At 30.1% G+C, this 23,898-nt stretch overlaps 1 protein-coding gene across 1 annotated transcript in view; it reads right to left on the bottom strand.

Moving 5' to 3' along the window:
* The window catches only part of LOC136975413 (eukaryotic peptide chain release factor subunit 1), a 45,399-nt gene that overhangs the window by 13,006 nt on the left and 8,495 nt on the right, over positions 1-23,898 (bottom strand). Inside the window, exons 2-3 of the mRNA XM_067270462.1 lie at positions 6,144-6,319; positions 1,701-1,840 (exon numbers count right to left, since the gene is read on the bottom strand). Of these exons, the coding sequence (XP_067126563.1) occupies positions 1,701-1,840; positions 6,144-6,319 (316 nt within the window). The remainder of the gene's footprint in view (positions 1-1,700; positions 1,841-6,143; positions 6,320-23,898) is intronic.

The raw sequence follows: 23,898 nt of genomic DNA, 5'->3' as shown, positions 1-23,898 counted from the left end.
AGAAATGACTTAAGACAATTTTATTATATTAGTGATGAAATATACAGAGTGAGTCATAAGTCTCTATACAAATGGTGAAAGTGGTGACTAATTTCTTTTTCATTTTCAGGAAGGTGAACCAATTGAAAAGAAATGCTACTAACGAAGGAAGAATGGATTGACATTATTCTGCTGGTATCATAGAATACCATTTGTATGAATAAAATAAACATTAGTCACTACTTTCACCATTTGTATGGAGACTTATGACTCACCCTGTAGAAATATCAAAACAAAAACATTTAATAAATATAAGCTATTTATTATATATTATCTATGAATTTGATAATCTCTCATATATTTAGGAAGACAATAATATTTATGAGAAAGTAATAGAATATTCATTACAAATTTCCAAAAAACAATTTCTTATAACTTAATAATAATAATAATAATAAACATTAACATATCAAGAAATACTAAATAAAAATTTTTTAAATTAATACTGTAAGTTTTCTAATAATGTAAATTTCTTATATTTCATGATTTTGAATTTCCTACATATATACAAAGTGAAAACTTGATTGGACCAGGAGACCTATCCTGAGCTCTTCCAATAGCTCAATGAAAATGATACATGAAACATTCAATAAATCTCCTTAGCAAAAGGCAGTTAACCTTAGACAAATTGCTATTCTAGGTTAAGTGTTAAGTGGGTTTCACTATGGGTAATCAGTTGAGATGCATCTGGGTTCAATGCTATTTATAGCTTTATGTTTTAATCAATTACAATTTAATTAACATCATATTTTTGTCATGTGACTGCAACCCACCACTTTCCAAGTGAAGCATGTGTTTTTAATAGTGTGCTAGTCAATTTTTTTTTTTGTATTAAAATGTCATCAATGAAGGAACAATGCAGCCAGCAAACTACAACTTGTAAGTTCGAGATATTAGTTAAAACACTTTGGCTCTAGCCAGGGCTGGATTTAAGCATTTTGAGGCCCTATGCTGAACTCTGTGTGATGCCTCTTAGCAACCCTATACAATTTTAGAAGTCAATCATATAAAAAAATCAACATAAACATATTAATTTTAATAATAAATATTCTATTGTTAAAAAGTATTTGCAACATATTATAAAATAAGGTACAATTTTAAAATGGAAAAACTAAAAATTTCATTTTTGCCATTTTTTGATCGCAATAAAACCTATTAAAAGCTAAGAAAAGCTACCCATAAAAATCAAATGAATTTTATTTATTGTTTTTATGCATTATTTAAGTTTATTATAAAGACTGCATTTTCATTAATTTCTTTTATATAGCAAAATGTTTCATCTGTCAATTTCCAAGGATAATGAAATGAACATACCTTTCCAAATAATTAACAATCAAACTTGACTTTTAATATCCGAATATTATATTATACATTTTTGTTAATTAAGTTAATAAGTAAATAATTAATCTGTCAGCATTAAAATTCTTAATTTTATTCTATTTCATTTTGCTTTATTTATTTCTAACTCTAAACTATATATGTTTTAGCAAAAATATGCACATATTGTCTTAATTTGTTGCAGATTAATATTTTTAATTATGAAAATGTCAGAATCAAAAATATGTACTAGCAAATTCATAAAGACAATGAGAATACAACAGAAAGTAGATCATCATTAAAAGGAGTTTTTAAATTGTCAATAATCAACACTGTTTACTTACCTCAGTGTGAAACTTGTTATCACACAAATACAACGATGTATTAATTGGTTTGAATGGTTCAAAATCAATATTTACTTTTTTTTCTTTTCCTTCCTCTGTTACTATTGTGCCACAATATATCACAAGGCCATTTGGTGGCACTAAAAATAATAATTATTAATTTCAATTTTAGTTCAATGCTGTGAAAATTAAATAATTTTAAAATAAAGAAAAATTGAATTATATCACAAAAAAGTATATATAAATAAACTCTAATTTTATAAAATTTATTTGAAAGGTAATTAGTAGTGATGGAATGATTAATCAAAATCAAAAAAAAAAAAAAAAAAAAATCAGATATTTTCCAGGTATCAGAATAGGAATTGAGCAAATCTTGTCAGGATTTCTGATTCTTAAAAACAATTCTTCCACATTTTATAAAAAAATTACTTGTTTCAGTCAAAGATTAAAAATTTTTAAATTACAATATTAACAATTAAGTATTAGTTTGTTAGAAACTTTCATGTTGACAAAGCAGTACACAATGTCCCGTACACGAAGCAATGCCTGTCACGGCAGACTTTTCTTTCGTGTAGTCAGAGCAATGAGAAATTGCACTCAATCGGTACTAATTGTCCCTGTCTTTGGGGAGATGGGGCAACTTTAAGGTTGCAATCCAGCCGGCACTGGACTGGCTTGACCAGCAATCTATATTCTGTATATACAGGGGGTGCAAAAGTACATATACAGTTGTTATTACAGAGAAAAAAAACACACAGGAAGAAAATAGGAAGAAAAACCATTTATTTTTAAGTACAAATTAAATAACAAATATGAAATATGAACTAATAAAAGATAATAATAATGATGAACACCAAACATTTGTATTTCTCAGATTCTCAACTGTATACCTACTTTTGCACCCCCTCTGTATACTAAAAGCACAATGTTCTGTTGCCACCACACACTCAACATAAATTTAAATATTAGATTTGATTTACAATTAGAAAATCTCAAAAGAACTTTTAAATGATTTTTTAAAATATTGCTTTAATTTTCAATTGATTTGATTTTATTTTCAGTTTTGGTTTCAGTGTAAAGACCAGAATTTTAATTATTATTTTTAATAATTTTGTATAAAAATGTAAAAATTATCCCAGATTTTTACATTTTTGGACTGAGGACCTTGAAACATTGAGAAATGCAAAACAATTTTGGGTTTTTTTCTGTATGTATGGATGTGTGCATGTGGGGGCACGATTTTGTTCACCCTGTTTGAAGCTTAATAACTTCTGTGTTTTTTGTCAAAAATTTCTGAAATTTTGCAAGGAGGTTTGTTTATTAGGGAGGCATCAATGCTATTAAATTTTGATGGTTAAAGGTTGAGAGATGGGGAGATAAAGGGGGTCATGTGTATCTCCAATAGGATTAAACTTAATGACAATTTTACTTGTTATCAACATTTACAATGTTTTATAAAATCCATCCCTACACTCAAAATTAATCTTCTTGCCATTTCATAATAGCTAAAAATATAAAATTTTTAAAATAAAATATTGTAACAGATGAAGCCACATGCACTTTTAAATATTGCTTATGAAGTTAAGCAACTCATTGGATTTTTTGTTTTGCAACGTAACTATAGAAATTGTTTTATTGTTGTTTTGCACAAAAGATAATCAAATTTAATTTATTTTAATTTTTTAGTAATTTTTATTTCATAAATTTGCCCTCTTTTTAAAAATTTTAATTATAATCGAGTTAACGTTGATTAAACTATTGGGCTAACAGTAAAACGATAAAAGTTTAAACAAAATTTTATTTTAATTGAAAAAATATTATATAAAATTATTTTTAATGTTTAGTGTGTTTACTTATAATGATAAAAATGACTCTTCCATTATAATTATGAAAGTTTTTGTTATGATTCACAAATTATGGTGTAATATGTTAAATTTTCAAATGAGATTTGTGAAAATCTGAGTAGAAATACTTCTTAGCATGAAGTTTACTGCCATTTTGAGTTTTAAAATTGATTTTTCAAGAAGAGTCAGTCCAGACATTCATAACTCAAATGAATGAATTCAAAACTTGGTTAACTTGCACTTGCACAGAGGTCATTTGTTTGGCTTGTTTCATCACTTGCCAAACCTTATTTAGTGTTAAATACAATGGAGTTAAATCATTTACAAGACATGCCCATTACAAGAAGCACGAAAAAAGTGCATCATTTCATTTTCCTTTCCCTTGGTCATTACATTTGCCAATGAAACAGTTTCCAAAGATAGCAACCCTAGATGACAAAACAAGATAGGATAATTCATTGAGTAAATGGGAATTAGCTGTAATTTCTTTGCGTGTAGTGTTGCAATATTAACGTTATCTGAAATAAAATTACAAATTTATTTTGTAGTATACAATAAAAGCATGTGTACTCACATATAAATGGAGAATTTTCACATTTATTTCGAAAGATTGATTCTGGATTTCCCAATTGTTTTTCATTCTTAAGCTTGATGTTTATTAATTAATGGATGTACAGTGCTTTAATGTAATTCATTAATTTTTCTGAACTAAAATAAACTTTAGAAAGTATTCAAAAGAATCTGAATCAGGAGAAATTTTGGTATTGTCCCATCACTAGTAATCAGGTAATCAAATAATAGAACTCACATATAGTAGTACAGTCAATTCTCAGTTAACCAGCATCCACTGGGATTAATAGATGCCAGATAAATGTAGTTTCTGGTTGCTTGAGAGTTACTATTAAAAACAGGCCTAACACTATACCTCATATTATAAATTCTGTATTGAATTGATGTTAATATTAAAATACAGTAATTAATAGCAAATTAAGAAAAGGATAAACTTGGGTTGGGTGAGAACGCTTAATTTGAACAACAGATCCCAATCAATCAATATATTTACACTTGGTGAATTGATAGGAGTAGGAGACAAACATCTGGTGCATAAAGCATGGTAAATCATATCAAGTTTAAGCTTACATTTCCACTAGGAATTGATTTTAATTTTTATTTAATCAATTCTTTTGCCAGTTGCTTTAGTTCTGGTTAACAGAGAGTCTACTGTACAAGTACAAGTCAGACTTGATGACACTGTTTGACTGTAATTATTCACTTATGACTATAACTGAATAATTACAGCCAAATAGTGTCCTCTGATCAAGCTACTTCTTATATATTCTACTTTCATTTGATTTCCATGTACAATAAAGTATGTAAAAGGCAAAACATCTTTAAGGCAAAAACTTGTGAAACTGGAAAGTTAGTTATTTTTTGCATTACTATCAAGTTTTCCACAAAATATGACCAATTTTTCAAACATAAAATTTTCCAATCTCACATATTCTGCTAGAAATGAAACAGTACATGTTATATGCTTCTGTTATTAATTCATATTAGTTAAAATCTATCAAAGATGAAAACTTAAACATGTATTGAAGCCCAACACAAAAGCATTAGGAATAAACTCATATCTGCTGTATAATTGAAGATATTCGTCCCAAAAAATATAAGTAATACATTCTTATTTTCTTATTCTTATTTAAAATACATTCTCTTGCTAATCCAAACTAATTATTGTAGGGACTTACTCAACTTAGTGAAAAATTTGGATGAGCAAAATTATATAAAAAGAAAAGAAAATGACTGAGGAAATAACGAAAAAATGTTTAAAATAAATTTGCATTAAACTTTTTTATACTGTATTTAATGCAAATATTTATGTTAAATTATTAATTACATAGTAGTAGTACATATTAATTTTACAAATTAATTGTTTTTAAAATATTCCGTTAGATATGCAAGAGTATACTATATATCACAATCAGACTTGAGAAATCAAAAATAATGATAGTAAAAACTGAGTAAACCAGACTTGAACTGTGCTAAATATTTTTTCTGGTTTGGCAGATTTCTGTTTTAAAGAGGTTTTTTTAAACAGAAAATCACTATGTTCTGAAGAACTTTTTCTGTTTAGGCAGGTTTCCATTTTGGATGGGTTTTACTGTATTATTCAATTTGGACAAAACAATTTCAATAATTAGCAATCAAAATATTGTATCTTTAGGGGGGAAAAAAACCAATAAGTTTTTAAACTATTATGTTCAATGTATTGCACTTTATAAATATTTCTTCTTTGAAACCATATTTTGTTGATTGTTGGACTATATACTTAGTGTAAAATATTTTAATTGTTGTATTGTTTAGTTGACTGATGAGGGGCTCTATGCCCGAAAAGTGCAAATGGCACGTATCAACTAAATAAAGATGGAAATAAAGCCAAGTGTTTAATTAAAACTCAACTTGGGTTCATAGTCCACTTTGTAAATAATTGGATATTACAATTATAGCACAAAGATAATACAATAATTACAATATCTGATTAAGAATTTTGATACTAATAGAAGAAACAGTTAAACAAAAACATTCATCTAATTCTTACCTTTAGTATAAAGTTTTAATCTATGTTGTACAGATGTAATTGCTCCAAGAACTGAAAGTCTATTAACCCGACTTTTAATGTTAGATGCTGTACCAAATTCATCAGCCAACATTTTTGAAACCCTTGAAATTTGGTCCTTGGGTGGAATTATTAATGATATCATACTAGTTCCATTGCTAAAAATAAAAAATATTTTTAATAAACTGAAAAGCTTACTAATACTACCAATATTAAAGTAATTTCTTTAAATATTACTATTAACATTAACTAAGAAATCATTTAATTGTACATTCATTTTTTTCCATCAAACCATACCATAATTTCACAGTTTGTAATTACTTAATATGCAGAATAACTCCATATTTAATTAAAATGAAACAGATCCGAATAAAATAAAAAATCCATTAAATTTTTATTTTGCCAGAAATGTTTTAAAGATGGTCCACCTTCAGATGATCCTAAATAAAGCAGTTTCTAAATCAAAGTTAAAAATTTATCAAATATAATTCACATTCTAGAGTTAAAATAATTTAATATTCTTAAACAAAAAACAAATTTAGTATTCAAGTTTAAAAATATGAAGTTTTAAAAATTTAAAATGTGAAATACGAATTATAATACCTGAAATTTATTTTAATCTATTTGATTTGAAAGCTATTCTATTCAGAATACAGCTTATATTGAACTGAGATTCAAAAACAATCTTGCTAAAAAATTAATAACTTTTCTACTTATTGTCTCATTTATAATATCGTATTAAATAAATCAAGAAATATAAAATTATTGTATTAATGAATAAAAATATCTTAGACAATCATATATTAAATGACAATGTATTATCAGTCTTTGGTAATAGAAGCTTATAAATCACAATGTTTCCTACAATTCAACTTTTCAGTCTGAAGAAATTCATAAAATTTATAAACCAAATTATTCTTAACAGTTAATAATTCACATGATGTATGCATAAATTACATGCACAATACTGTTAATTTATCTGCTTGTATATTTTTTTTTGTATGAAAATAAATGGAAATCATTTTTCTTTTCTAATGAAATCATGTTACCACCAAAATATTTAGTTTACTGATTTTATCTCTAAGTAGCAATCTTTGATTTTTGTTTAAATCTATTACTTTTAATAATCAAAATAATTCTATGTTTGGCAGTCGTAGAGAAACTGTGTTGTGCTAGATTGCTTATTCGAATTGTTAAACACAAGATCGTGTTGTTAACTCAATCATTTGGCTTTTGACTCCACCTTCACTAAACTAAATAAAGGTGGAGTCAAAAGCCAAGTGATTGAGTTAACAACACAATCTAGTGTTTAACAATTCAAATTAATTCTATGTTTATTACACTAATTATTCAATGTGTGAATAAAGAGGCATAAATAGTCAATTTTCAATTAATAATTTAATTTCCATTTATATTAATCTTCCACTCAACTATAAATCAGTTTAACAGATTAAATAAAGATCTTTCTCAAATATTGCACAAATTACTAAAAACTGTTTTAACATAACATGTTTAATGTAAGTCACAGCCTGTACCAGAGATGACAAACTTTTTTAAGTCAGCATGCCATATGGTAAGCATATGTATCTAGGGATCTCACTACCAGTATTTTTTTTTTTTTTTTTGCTTTTTTGCAACGTGTAATTTAGTGGCAATTATCTACAAATTCATGAAAATCAATGGAAAATTTTACACTTAGACAAACGCACTAGTTTCCTGTATGATGATGTGTTTTTGTACATTTCAGAATTACTTAAAAAATGCTTTAATACAGTAGTCTCTCATTATATCGCACTTGTTGGGAGACAAATAAAAAGTTCGATATAACCAAGTACTAAAAATTCTGGCTTTTACATGCTATAGAACAGGAGTGCCAATTTTTTGTCTTGAGTATGACAGCGGGCCAGATGTTTTTAGCTTTTGTAGCCAACATTTTTCTAAAAAGTAGCCAACTCAAAAATTTCCTTTTTAATAACCCAAGATTTCACAATAAAATAAAATAAACCATTTGTACTTTTCCAGCAATAACTTTAATCATAGAACAAACATTTTCGGCCAATTTACAGGCCTGAAGCAAATCTGTAAACTGATCTGGAAATAAGGATCGCAAAAATCAAAATACAAGCATAAACTGTAATTTACTAATATATCGAAAACACGCATTTTATATGCAAAATAGTGAGAATTACGTAATAAATGATTCTGCCAACACTGACTTTAATTTGAATTTCAAAAGATGAAATAGAGAAAACATAATGTAAACAAGAATTAATCACAAAAATAAATCAAATAAAATAAACATCTTTAAGTAATATGAATAAATAAAAACAATAATTGAGTTCAACAATTTTGTTTATTAAGTATGATTTGTTTAAGTACAAAATATCACATTTTCTTTGGTATAAAGATAATATAAAAATAAACAAATAGCATTATTGAATTTATGTCAGGAGCCACAACTAATTGTCTCGTGGGCCAGTCATGGCCCACGGGCTGTATCTTTGACATGCCTGCTATAGAATCTCTATCCTCTATTCTTTCATCAGCTTATGTTTGATATAAATATACAATTTTTTAATATCAAAATAAAACATAAATGATAACTGATCTGTCCACCTGTTTTGCTTATTTAGATCTTGACAAATTTATTGTTTCACTTGCAGTGGTAGTTTCAAAGATAATGATAGGAATAAAATACAGTATTTCAATAGAATTCAAATTCAAAGAAATTCAATGGCAATTGATATTTTAAAATTCATTAACTGAAGTGTTTCAAAATTTTGGGAGAAAAAAAAACTGTAATATATCTGAATCTGTGATATAACAAGAGGCTACTCTATATCTATGGGTAAAAGGCAAAAGTGTAATGGACCAAGATGGCTGTACAATAACTTTAAGTGAAATTATTATTATATTAGTTTTAGTGAAATAAATCTTATTATTTCACTAAATAAAACTATATTATTTGTTGCCCCGCAACTTCAATAAGATTAGGGTTTGGGAAGTCTCGACATACTCAAAGTCCCAGGACACAAGACAACCCACGATCAAAATCCTGGGACGTCCCGGGACTTCAAGACTTCTCAGAATAAAATTATAATTGAATTCATTTTTGGCAAGATGTATCAAATAAAAAAGCAACTTTACTAAAAATCAACATTTATTGAACATAAAATCAAATCCTAACATTTATAACTAACTAAAGTCTAAACAATTTGTATGTTTAATTCTTATAATCATAGATTCATTTTTTGGCAGTAAAATCTTAATTATAAAACCAACTTAATCATACTAATCATTAATAATCACCACCTAGTCTCTATTCATTAGTCATATAAATAATATAATGAACTAGCAATTAGACTTCTTTTCTGATTTAATAAAATAGGCATTTAAAAAAATCAGAGCATTAACAGCTTTGTCTGACAATCTGTTCCTGATTTTTGTAATAATGCCTCTAGACAAGAACACACTCATTTTCAACAGATGTCGGTTTTATCGTGTTTAAATCTTTATAAAGTAGTTCCAAACTTTCAGTACGTTTTCCGGTTGCTTCAAATAACTGGAACTCCTTTTTTAATGTTGTTCTTCATTTTTTTGCAAGAATTTCAGGTAAATTTTCTTGATTGCCTATTCCATTTGACTTTGAAACAACTCATCGGGTTCATTGTGTACTGTAGAGCTACTGGTACTGGGTTCAGCATCCATTATTTCCAAATCTGGCAAATCAAAATACAAGGGATATTTTCAAAAAGTCTGAAATAAGTGCAAAAGCAATAAGTACAGTTTTATTCAAATTCAAAGTAAAAAAGTCTGTATTTTGGGACTGTGAGCTGTGGTAGCCAGTGTGCAAATATTTTAACAAACATATAACCTGTTGTGATCTTTCTTCTAGATGGGCTTTCAATGTTTCAAAGAACTGCACTGCCAGATTATCATTTGTCGTTGTCAAGTGAATTTTTTTCAGTAGAACGTAAATTATTGCTTCGGCTGTGAGTAACAGAGTTCTGTCTGCTTAAGGCTTCTACAGTTATCTTGACTGGCTCCAATAAAGTTAACTGCAAAAGAAGATGATTGTCTTCATTCCATTTGTCTAACATGTTTAAATCAAACAACACTTTCTTTATGCAATTTTTGAGCTTCATAAACCTTTCTGCCATTACAATTATAGAATTCCACCTCGTTTTGACATCCAGTAATAAACTGAGTTCTTTCCCAAATTCTGATTTAACATATTTCTGTAATTGGCTGTTTTTCAGTGGACTCTTTCTAAACAATTTCACTAAGAATCCAGTTTCATCAAACATTATTTTAATTTCATCAATTGGTTGTAATGGGCAGTTTGTTTCGTAGCTAGCATTGCAGTCCTCTTCTTCATCAGAAGTGTTTTTGTTCTCCATGATTTCATCATCACTATCATCAGTATCTTCGGAGGTAGAAGCTGTGGATGTGGCAGTAGCCTAATTTTTTTTAATAAAATGTGCCTACAACTCCTACATGTATTGTGTGGTTCAAGCATAGAATCATCTTGCTGGGACTTTCCCTTCCAAATTTCTTCATTATGTTTAGACCATTGCTGGTGGTGGCCACAATATTTTTTTCAAAATCCAACTGAAATCTTTTCAATGTATCATTGACTATTTGTCTGGTCTCTTTGGCACTGCGTTTTCCAAGTATATACACTAATCCCAAATTGAAATCTTCTCCATTCACACCATGCAGACACAAATTAAGGTACCTCTGGTTTCGGATACTGGTCCATTCATCAACTGAAAGACTGAAATGTGTACCAGAAGCAACAAAATCTTTTAAAGTCTGAATCATTTCTTCTTTTCTCTCTTTATAACAACTCAATATGATTTTTGTTCTTAGGCATTTTATAACCTCTCTGGATAATACTCTCACGAATGAATTTACTCTTTGTGATTGCCCTTATTGTAAGTCCATCCTAAGCCACCAAGCGGGAAATTATTTCAGGCAAAGACTTTTTTGCAACATATCCTATTATTGTAGACTGCTTTTCAGTTTTAATTTTTTTCGATTCCAGTTTGCAAGATATCCCAGGCTGTATAACTGATTTTGATTCTTTTGGCTGATTTACAGAAGTATTGTGAACTCTTTGGAGGTGCCTGTCAAGGCCTGTAGTATTCGGCCCTTTGCATGAAATTTGTTTTGGACATAATGAGCACTGTGTGGGTTGGTTCGTTTTTTTTTTGTTATAATGTTTCCACACTTTTGCTATATGTTTTATATGAAATGAATAGGTTGGTATCTATTTAAATTTGTTGAAGATCTATAACAATAATGATCATCCAAAATTAATGTTATATCTTTGTTTGCTGAGTATCACTATCATATCAAATATTTTTTTAATAAAATAACAAATCTCATCCAATGTAAACATCTAACTGAAGTAAACAAAATCTAGTGTTTGTTTAAACTTACATGAGATGGGTGTCATTTCCACAAGAACGTCGCAACACAACTGTGCACAGCACTTTACCCCATAAAGTGAAATTGACGACCGACTGGCTGAGCTGAGCTGACAGTGCTGAACAGACAGTCACAAATATCATGATCTCATAAACAAACGTCACAAAATAACAATATGGTGGCAAACGCATTTATTGTGTACACACTCGGTAAGTTACATAGGAGTATCAAGTAATTACTCATTAAGCTAACAGATGGTGCTCTCAATGACAAAGTGCAGGAAGCTAATAAAATTTATTATGACCTTCTGAAAATAAAATTATTACAATACAATTTCAACAAGCATGTCTTGAGTCTTAACACGAAAGTCCCAGGACCCAAGACAATTAAATTTGGAAAAAGTCCCAGGACTTCGAGACACAAGACTTCCGGGACCCAAACCCTAATTATTACATTAAAATTATAAAAATAACTCATAATTAAAAATAATCAAATAAACTATCTGATTCCCAAGTATGATATAACCTTTATAAGGATTTTACAGAAAACTCCAAGAGTTCACATTTTCGGTCAAAATTAGTGATGTAATGAATATTCGGTTATTACTCGGTATTTGGTCTATTCGGCCTATTTTTCACTATTTGGCCGAATACCAAATACTTAAAAACAGGAGTAAGAAATAACAAAAACACAATAAATTAATCATTTTTGTAACTTTTATTAATGCTGAACATTAAACTATAATTATTAAAGTTAATAAGAAATAGCATCTAATTCCAACTCACATCAATCAAACGTACTGGATGAATGTACTTCTTCTAATATAGCCTTAATCCTTCCAGTTAATTTCTTTCACGTTTGTTCTAACGTTTTCGGCCCACCCTGGCATCTAACTCTAGTATTAAATTATTTCGTAGTTAAATAATAATATAGCCTTTATCTAGCCCGATATGGCATTGATGGTGTGTAGGTTAGAATGTATTGGGCATTAATGTTATTGTTTAGTTAATTATGTTATATTCGTATTCGCATATATTTTAATATTTATACGATATTTTAAAATGAGTTACGAAACGTTTTATTGAAACTTATCGTATTTAATGAAAGAATTATTTATCTATTTGTAGAAGATGAGTAACTAATATATAATTTATTTTATATATAAAGCAAAGAATGAGCATTTTTCATTATATACAAAAGATAACATTTGAAATCATGTTAATTTTAAAAATATTGACAAAAACAATAGCAACAAAATATCACAAAACTTCACAAATAGAAACTCCCCAATAACATATTTGAACCGTTCCACAACTGGGGAGAAACTAGACCATATTACGTCACCACTAAAGTATATCCTTAGTGTACTATTCAGTCTACAAATACATAGTAAAAACAAAATTTTAGTGTTTAATTAAAGAGTTAAAATGATCGATTGCAAATAAAAGAACTTGGTATTTGGATGTAAGTTATAACTTACATCCAAATACCAACAACTGCCGAATCATATCGGGTTATTTACAGCTATTACATAAATTATAAACCAATTTGGCACTAGATGTTACGCTCCATCTCATATTAAGTTTAATAATTATAATTTAATTAATTAATTTAAATAATTTAGACCTAATGGAATAAAAAATCGTAGTGACAGTGGGCCAATAGAGAGCACGGTGCGCGATCCTTGCATAATGAGGTTTGCACGCTAATTTTTATATGTGCGTTAATCAAGCCGAATAGTTTGGCCGAATATTCAGCCATTCTGCAACGCTTCTGGCCGAATATTCGGTATTCGGTTGAGGCCGAATATACTATCCGTTACATCACTAGTCAAAATTAATAATATTTAGGGATTTCCTTCTAGAAGGAATGTCAGAAGATAAATTCATACTTTAATTTCTAAGATGTAAATTTATTTTAACAGTCCCTCCAGTTTCTGTATTTTGTTACATTGAATTTCCTTTCAATTTTACATAGAGATGTCTGAACAGACTTTCTTTTTAAAAACTATGTTTCAACAATAAATAATACAAATAGTAATTTAAAAGAAAAATAAAACAATGATAACTTTGGACTGCCAAGCAAAACAGAACCTGAGCTGAGTTTTTTTTAATGTTGCTATTTGATATGAATAGGGTATAAGATCATCATTTAAATACAAGTGTGGTGATTGAGAAATATTTTCTCCTTTATTTAACCAAGATGTATTTTTAAGAATGTTTTGGAACAACTATATGTTATCCATTATGAATCAGGAACAACTGAATCTTGCATGCAGCTGTTCCAAATCAGTTTCAACTGTACTTAAAAATACAATCTTGATTAACTCATTTTTAGGCCACCCTATAAAACACACTCCAAAAAACCTTAAAAATTGCATCTCTAATTCACCCTTTATAAAGTTTCATACTTTTATTATTTTTTTAAAAGTTATGTTTTAGAACAATATAATTTTAAAACTAATTAATAATAATAATAATAATAATGACTCAAAATGGTGAGTTGTATAAATGAAAAACATTCTAGCATCTTCAATGAAATGTTTTCAGCTGATTGGACAGCCATCATCAGGATTAAACCAATAATGAATTAAAATGTTGAATATAAAATTCATAAAATTTATAAAGTTTTAGAATATCTTCAGAAATGAAGTGAGAATAGATAAGCAAAATGAATACCGCAAATAAAAGATGAAGCAAATATACACTAATACTTATAGAAAATTCTGACAAAAATATTTTTAACACGTTGACTGCCACGTGACTTTTTAGGATTCTGTTGTAAAACGCCAACTTAATTTAATTATATTATATTATTAAAAACTCTAATCAGAGTATATAGTAATAATCAAATAGCATATAGAATGTGTTTTTCTTAAAATAAAGGTATTACGAATTATCTCGTAGTTGGCTTATGTAACAGAAAGCTCTTCGCTAAAGCCAAACTACGAGTTAATTCGTGCACAGACACGATTCGTCCTGTCACTTCGCTACAGCCAATCGGAGATGTGCGTCTAAATTCATTAGTAATAAATCGGATATAGAGGCGAGCACATCACATTTACGTCTTTTTTGAGAGTGTTATTTTTTATTTATTTTTATAATCAAATTATAAATATCCCAAAATGGATAAGAAAAGACCACTGACTAAAAAACAACTTGATTACTACACTAATCTAAGTGATTCAGAATCTGACAAAATTTTTGGTGAGGATGGGGGAGTTTATTTGGCAGCGAAATGGTCCTGTTACTGTATGTAAATGGAAAGACAAACGAGAAGTCCTTACCATTTCAAACATGCACGTTGTTGAAATGGTAGAGGTGTTCAATCGCAATGGAAAATGTTCGATGAAACCGAATATAATTCGAGATTATAATCATGGAATGTCTGGCATTGACGATCAGATCAAATGCTATCGTACTACACAGCTCTAAGAAAGACTATTAGATGGCCCAAAAAGGTTGCATTACATATTATAGAAATATATATACATAATGCGCACAAACTCTTTCAAAAAGCAACTTCTTCTAAAATAAAACTTATAAAGTTTAGAGAAGCATTCGTCAAAGCGTTGATTGGAGAAGAGATTCAACCAGTTTCAAAAAAAATTAAATTGCAGAAGCTCCACTATTTACAGAGTATCCCATCTACTCAGAAAAAACAACATCTGACAAAGCCATGTCGAATTTGTACCAAAGCTAAAAAACGGCGAGAAACGCGTTATTTCTGTCCAATCTGTCTTGAGAAGCCAGCCCTTTGCGTAGAAGATTGTTTTAAAAATTATCACAAACAATAAAAATATCGTTTTGCTTTTGATTTTGAATAAACATTTTATAATATTTTCTGTTCGTTTAAATTTATATTTCTGTTTTATAAATTATCACTAACAATAAAAATATTGTTTTGCTTTCGATTTTGAATAAACTTTTTATGATTATATTTTCTGTTCATTTATTAATAAATGTTCTGTTCATGTAAGCCAAACTTGATTTTTTGTTCTTGCCCCTGAAGCTATCTATTCATATTTACACTGATATACTACGAATTACATCGTAGCTGCACAAATATGGCAAGGAAACAAACTACGATATAACTCGTAGGTGGCGTCCTAGGCAGAAACGGTAACTACGAGTCATCTCGTAGATGGCAGTCAACGTGTTAAACAATGTTGTACATAAAATATATAGTGAAACCTCCATTAACAAACATGCTTAAACAGCAGACACCTCTATTTAACAGACTGTCATTTGTAACCTACCTTACAAAAACACAAAGTCCCACCTTCAATATTCTGAAACGGTTAATTATATATGAAATACTTTAAAATGAAAACAAAGAATTGGTTCAAATACTTTTTCAGGCAAGTTTTGAGTACAAGAGTGGAATAAAGACTGGCTAAAAATAGAAAGAGGGGAGAAGGACAGATTGTAAAAAGCCAACATCTGTTAGAGAAGACTAATGTGTTTTAAATTGTCAATCACCAATTATTGTCATACATATTATTGTTATTAAACTTCTGTGTTATTGTTGAAATTAAAAAATTGTAAATTCAAATAGGAACTCCCATTTTTCATAGCAAATTAGGATTCTATGTCAAAAATTATGTAGGGTTTATCTGAAACATTTTTTCGAATCGAGGTAGATGGCACTGTAATTGATGAAAATCAGTTAAGTCCATTTTTTTAATGGAACCTCCAAGTTTTATTGCATAATGATTCTGGATTGGAAGAAAAGTAACCCTGATGGCTGAGCATGGTTTTTGAATGGCATTGCAATCAGAGAAAGTTAAGTGAGATTCATTTTTTTTCACAGGAAACTCATGTTTTACAGCATGATGATTCTACATTGAAGAAAAGCGTCCCTTTGCCACTTTTGGGGTGGCCAATAGCAGAGTTTAAATGTGATAGTTTTAAAGTTTATTATTATAACATACGTTTAAGAAAAATCTAATTGTTTTAGAAATAGTACAACTAATAAATGTCTTTAAAAAATACTAGTACTAGAGAGATAAGAATTGTTGAGGTGTAAGACACCTGAAATGCATTTTCTCGTAACTAATAAAATCTAAATTCATTCCTGTTGTCTCCAATGTTTCCTGTATAACAAGTCCATAAAAAAACGATACTCAAATATTATATTGAGTTAAACAGAAAGTTTTTGCATATTTTTAACTGATGTCATTATTTAACATAGATGTGTGATTAATTGTAATATATAAAAATATACTAGTACATGATACAACACCAGTTAAACAAACACCAAAAATATCTAATATAACAAACATTTTCACCTCCTCAGGTTACATAAGCCTATTAAAGAACAGAACACCAAATCAAATTCAGAACTCAAATTGAATTTTTAAACAGCTGAAGTTTTTTAACAATTTTTAAACAGCTGGGCATGTGCCCTACACAGAAATTAACTGTGACAGTTGCAAACTTTAATGCATTATTGATAATGTGAAATTGTATTATTTCTTTGTGGGAGACAATTTGGGCACACAACAAATTGTGTTTATACTTTGAGCACATTTTTTCATTGTTTATAGTTCAAACTCTAAAGCAAATTTTTGTTGAATTTAGTATTTGAAATTAGATTTGTTTGAAGTACAAGGTACCATTGTAATTATAATTAATAAACTTCACATTTAAACATTTTTAATTGATTTAATACAGCCTTTTAAAGCCAGAGTCAATAAAACCAAATTTCAACTAACTCTTGTTTTATTTACTTACTGTTTAATATCATTTGATTATTGATGTAAATATGACTGAGTCTCAAAGTGATTACAAGAAGTGAATTCTGCTGTGTATCTGAAAATACACCCCCTCCAAAAAACAAGCACAAAAGTGAAAATCACACACAAATATTGATTGGGATTAGCCAAATTCTTTCTGTTCAAATGAAAAAGTTAATCTGGTTCAAAGACTTAATCAGGATTAACTATCTTTAAATAAATAGAGTATTATTGTCTTAAATAACTATTGCATTCTTACCATTAAATAAAAATATGCCTGATATAATGTAATTTTGTGAAAATAAAATGCAATTTGAAAGGAATGAGATTTTGTGATGGATAGGTTATATGCTGATTTTAAATTGCAATTACTAACTCATCCAGTGACGTAGCATGGGTGTCAGCCACCCAGGATGGAAGAAAATTTTGCCCCCCCTTAAATAAAATATGGAGAATCCCTACAAATCAGTAAAGATGGTGTTGTCAGTCACTACAATGAGTAAGATGTCATTATTATACATTCATTTAAAGAAAGAGGATTCCCTAGTTTTGTCACAGAATAAGTAATGAAAAATTCCGTGCTCATTTCAATCGGTCCGAATCATTGGTGTGACAAAAATATGAAATGAAATGGTTCAAATTTTTACAAGATATTATTATTATTTATTGTGAAAAAATGCCGCCCCTAAAAGTGCCGTCCAGGGCAAGCCTGCCCCTGCCACCCCCACTATGCTATGCCACTGAACTCATCAAATAGCTTTTACTTTATCTAAAGCCACCAAGAATGTCTTTAGAAAATATGAAAAATCTTTTGTGCACTAGATATACTCATCTGGTCCAAAACCACTAAAATACACTTATACCTCACATTTAGTTCTCTTCTATTCATTTTCTGCATATTGAATCCATGTACAAAATTAAATTATGGCTATAAGTGATATTTGTTCTCTGTTGATAAGCAAATAAACAACAGCCAACCCGTAACATATAAAGCTACCACCAACCAAAGTCGAAATCATCGGGCTGGAAACGGCTATATTAATTATAAATTACAAAATAATTTGCTATTAGAGTGTGGCATTAGGCGCCATCTCTTGCTAAATTTAATAATTATAATTTAATTAAATAATTTAAACAATTTAGACCGAACTGGAAGAAAAGAATCAGTCTGAAGCAGGACTCAAATCTGCAACTCCTGCTTACCATGCAGACACGTTACCAGTTATGCTACCCGGACCTTCGGTCCGATCTCCCCTTCCAGTATATCTAAGCATAAGCTACGACCATCAACAGCCATTAAAACGCTGGCTGGGGACAAATCAAGCGCCCAGGTCCTCCCAAGGCACTCAACCGGCCATTGCAAGCCCAGCAAGGCGTATATATTTTCTTCCAGTTCAGTCTAAATTATTTAATTAAATTATAATTATTAAATTTAGCAAGAGATGGCACCTAACACCACACTCTAATAGCAAATTATCTTGTAATTTATAATTAATATAGCCATTTCCAGCCTGATGATTTTGGCTTTGGTTGGTGGTAGCTGTTGATAAGCATTTCCAAATTTACATCATCTATAACAGGGGTGGCCAACTTTTCTGCACATAAGATCTACTTTTTATCGTAAAAATGTGTCGCGATCGACTTGTTGTCATAGGCATAGTCTAAGTGGGGAGGGAGAGTGTGAAATACATACTATGTTTATACACTGTGTTTCAGTACGAAGTGCACTCACTGCTTATGAGTCGAGTCATAACTGCATGCATACAGTTGCGTTCGGTTACAAATATAATACATTAAGTCAAGACATCGCTAGCGATCGACCAAAACTGGCTTGGCGATCGACTTGTTGGCCACCCCTGATCTATAAGACACAATGCTAATAACCTTGACTCCATGAAAATTAGCATTGTGTCTTATGAATGATATGATTGGTATTATTAGAATTTGTACTTAAACTTGTATCTTGAAATAATCTAATAAATTTCTAGAAATTATTCCTATCTACATGATGATATTATCTCAGAGAACTTTGACAGTTAAGACACATGATGCAATAATTGTGATTATCCTTATAAGCTATAAACTCACTGCTCTTATTTGCCATAAAGTGAACTTTGACAACCAACACTAATTATACACATTTAAAATAACCCTAGCTTTTTTTTGTTTTGTTTAAACAAAATTACTTTTTACCATTTGCCTAAGAAATCAAAATTTCACTTTTGATTTAATTGCTTTCTTTTTTAAACTCTATAATGGAGAAATTCAATTTACTATGGAAGTGTTGACTTTACAAAACTAAAGTGTCATTAATAATGATGTCCTACACTAAACAGTTTAACAATTTGTCATAGATGTGATTCACAAAGGCTATCACAGCAATATACTGTTAATTATAAAGTAACTAGTGCCTTAATTTATACTGAGTATGTGTGGAAATAAAATCATCATATCCATGGATTATGGCTAATAAAAAATTATATATTTACACCATATGATCTAAGAACTTGTTAAGTGGCTATAATCATGGCAAAAGAAAGATAATACAATTTAAAGTTACGAATCATAACAGCTTTAAATGAAGAATGTATTCTATAGTCCAGGGGTGGCCAACAAGTCGATCGCGATCGACCGGTCGATCGCCAAGCCAATTTTGGTCGATCGCTAGCGATGTCTTGACTTAATGTATTATATTTGTAACCGAACTCAACTGTATGCATGCAGTTATGACTCGACTCATAAGCAGTGAGTGCACTTCGTACTGAAACACAGTGTATAAACATAGTATGTATTTCACACTCTCCCTCCCCACTTAGACTATGCCTATGACAACAAGTCGATCGCGACACATTTTTACAATAAAAAGTAGATCTTACGTGCACAAAAGTTGGCTACCCCTGCTATAGTCTATGTCTGCCAAATATATACACTGCTGGTCATTAAAATTCTAACATCAAGGACACATCCGATTGTCTCAAACCTTGCAGGATGCAAAGATCGTGGGAGGAGATGTAAATGATTAGCAGCACAGCATAAATGTAAATCATGTCTGCCAGTAATACCCCTTGGGAGCAGTATAAGAGGAGGAAACAGTCTTTTCAAGTATTGGAATTATGTTTTTTCACATTTCTTGCACAAACAGCTTAAGTATGCTCACTGAATAATACACACACCAGCCATACCAGCAGATTTCTGATTTTCACAGTAGGAGAATTATGGCATATCAGAAATGCAGATCATTTTTCCATGAAATTGCTCATCATATTGGAAGAAATGTTGTCAGTGATGCGAATATGGAATTGGTAGATTGAGGAGGGACAAACGAATCAATATGAAGGATCTCAATGAATATACCACACCACCAAATGAGAGGACAGATGTCTGTTCTCCTCAGATATTGCAATTGTAAGCCATATCACTAACCCTAACACAAGAATTAGGATGTATTGCACAACACCAGTCTTTTCATGGACAGTTTGGCACTGTCTGCAGCATCAAGGAATTTTTATAAGGTATCCATTGCTTTGGCTCACTTTGTACACCACAGGTCTCTGCTACTGTAATGGTACAAAGAACATTATGAATAGAGGAATGAATAGTGTAACACTGTCTTTTCAGATGAATCCCACTTTTTCCTGCAGCATTATAATGGGCACATCAATGTCTGGCAGTACTGTAGCAAAAGATTGTGTGAGGTCTACATTATATATCCCCATACCAGCCAATACCTGGCATTATTGTATAGAGTGTCATTGCATCCCAGTCATGCTCATGCCAAGTACAGTAGAGCATCGTTTATCTGAAAACCGGTCAACCAAAACGTCAGTTAACCGAAAGCTTTCCGGTCAGACTGTGTCATGCTGAATCGAACGTTTTTGATACTAGATTAACTTCTAAAGTATAATTTTTTCGTTTTTATATTTTTAAATATATTTATTTTATTTGTATAAAATAAAGAAATAATTTTTAATGATACAATAGCCTCAATTATTATTATAAAAATTTTTGTTAGACTTAAAATCGACGAAAATTCAACATGAAGTGACACGCAATGGAGAAAAATTTCAACATCAGATAGGTTAATATATTTTTTCGTACATAATCGGTTATCCGAAAAAATCAGTTATCTGAACAACCCCAGTCCCTAATTGATTCAGATAAACAATGCTCTACTGTATGTATTTCTAATATATTGAAAGCCCATTGTTATATTTCTGAAGTGCTGGGATCTGTTTTGTCTATTATCTTTATGGTCTGCCTGGGTCTCTTACCAACAAAACAATGCATGACTGCACACAGCAGGCATCATCCAACAATTCTTCATCACTACCATGTTCTATTTCTTCCTTGGCCTCATGGACATCAGATCTTTTGCCAATGTGACATCTTTTATCTATGCCACATCTGGTTCATGATCTCACAATGATTGGCCTGCCCAGACGGTCTGCAGCCACAGCAGATGAACTTTGGCAATGTGTCAAAATAGAATGGATTGACATTCCAGACATGCATCCAATGTCTGTTCCCCTCTATGCCAGGCCTTGTAGCAGCAGTTATTATAATACAGAAATCAGTATCATGTGCAATCACTCATAGTGTTAGCACATGATACTGATTTCTGTATTATATGTAGCTTGAACAGAGCTGAAATTTTAACTTACAGAGCAAGGGTGAAATGATTATCTGTATAATCCACACAACTTTGATAGCTCGTCCTTTTTGTGCTACAATTTTAATGGCCAGCAATGCAAAACATTTCAAATTTAATAACTTATTTAAGTGAATAGTCAAAAATTTTTATTAAATTTCTTAATGGATTTACAAACATTAATGGTGTCTTGTAAAATGTTTCACAGTAAAAACAGGTTTATTTTGAATTACAAAACTACAGAAATGAAGTCATATACAATTTTGGTACATGTCTATTTTAATAAAAAATGTCAATTCATAAAATATATTGTCTGAATGTAATACAGTGATACCTCGGTTTTCATCGATAATCCGTCCGAAAACAACTGACGAAAACTGAGGCAATTATTTCCATATAAATCAATGTAAATCCAATTAATTCATTTTAGACACTCCAAAATACATACCAAAAACACATTTTATAGAGAATTAATATAGCGCTAAATACTAAAAACAATAAAAAATTAACATAAAAGACAAATTAGCATAAAGATAAAAGCATTAAGATTAGAGATAAGATAATTAGCATTAAGATGAAAGCAATGGAATTGTTCAGCCAGACACACTGGGTAATGTCTTGTCTTGTAGAAGCTAGTTGAACATGAGCTTCTAGCCTATACCACGAGGCAATAAAGTGTGACGTAATTGTCATGTAATAGTAGTTGTATGAGTTTATGATGGTTGTATCGAGGGAAATAGTGCCTTCTGGGAACCGTTTAAGGGTAACTACCCTTAAACGGATTTCCCAGAAGGCATTATTTCCCTCGATACGCCCCTATTCAGGCATTACAGACGTGGAAAAAATCCAGAAAACTTCATGTGGCCAGCCTGCCCTGGCGAAGCGCAAACCCACGACCGAACTCCCAGTGTTCATGGAACAGAACTGTTGGCCAATGGTGGGCCGTTGCAGGGTAATGCTCGCACAACGAGAAATAACGCCATACTGCACTGGAAAATGCCTGGGTCACCCTTTGTTTTCACAAAATTAGCAGTAAGGTCACTTGAGCATGCCGACGAAATCCAAGGCAATTGACGAAAACCAAGACAAATTTTTCGCAAAAAAAATCAACGAAAACCGAGGTATTACTGTATATCTTAAAATTTGATTGTGTCATTATAAACATTAAAAGACTTCAAAAATATAGTGTGACATTCATTACTAGTAACAATAATATACTTTATGTAAAAATCACACCAAAGTATTATATAATATAAAATATTCTCATAAATCAAGTTCATACTGTATTTTTAAGAACAAAATGAACTGCTAGATTATTTTTGAGCTATAAATAATTATTAATTAGAAGTAATGTAATTTGATTAGAAGTAGAATAGAATGATATATTCCAGACATTCCATCTCACACTAATTAATAAAATTATGGAGATGGAAGCATAACTGCCTATCTCTAAACAAATTACATTACTTTTAATCTATTACATTACATCTATTCATAGCCCAAAAATAATCTGGCCACTTTGTTTGGCTTATATTATAGATATTTCAGGTGAATATTGTTATATTAGTAAGACACCAACCAATGCCAAATTATGGGGCTAGAAATGGCTATAGCAATATTAATAATTTTAAGATAATTTGGTACTAGAGTTAGACGTTAGGTTCTAGCCCGATAATTCGGCATTGGTTGGTGTCTTACTTTATGTATAATGGGTTAGTTGTTGTTTGTTATATTAGTATTTTTAGATATAAAATTATCTTAATAATATATGAAACTTCTAAAAGACCAAAAAAATTTTTAATGATTAATAAACATTTTCAACATATTCAACAGTCATAATCAGGCTTACATATTCAAAGATAGAATACAAATTTTAAAATGGATTGCAGAGAGGTTTATGTATTAGGGGGAAATGTTTC

Source organism: Centruroides vittatus, unplaced genomic scaffold, assembly GCF_030686945.1.
Source record: "Centruroides vittatus isolate TY-2023 unplaced genomic scaffold, ASM3068694v2 contig_371, whole genome shotgun sequence".
Taxonomy (NCBI): Eukaryota; Metazoa; Arthropoda; class Arachnida; order Scorpiones; family Buthidae; genus Centruroides; species Centruroides vittatus.
Note: the sequence above shows the minus strand (reverse complement) of the source record. Positions and strands in the feature narration are given on the sequence as shown.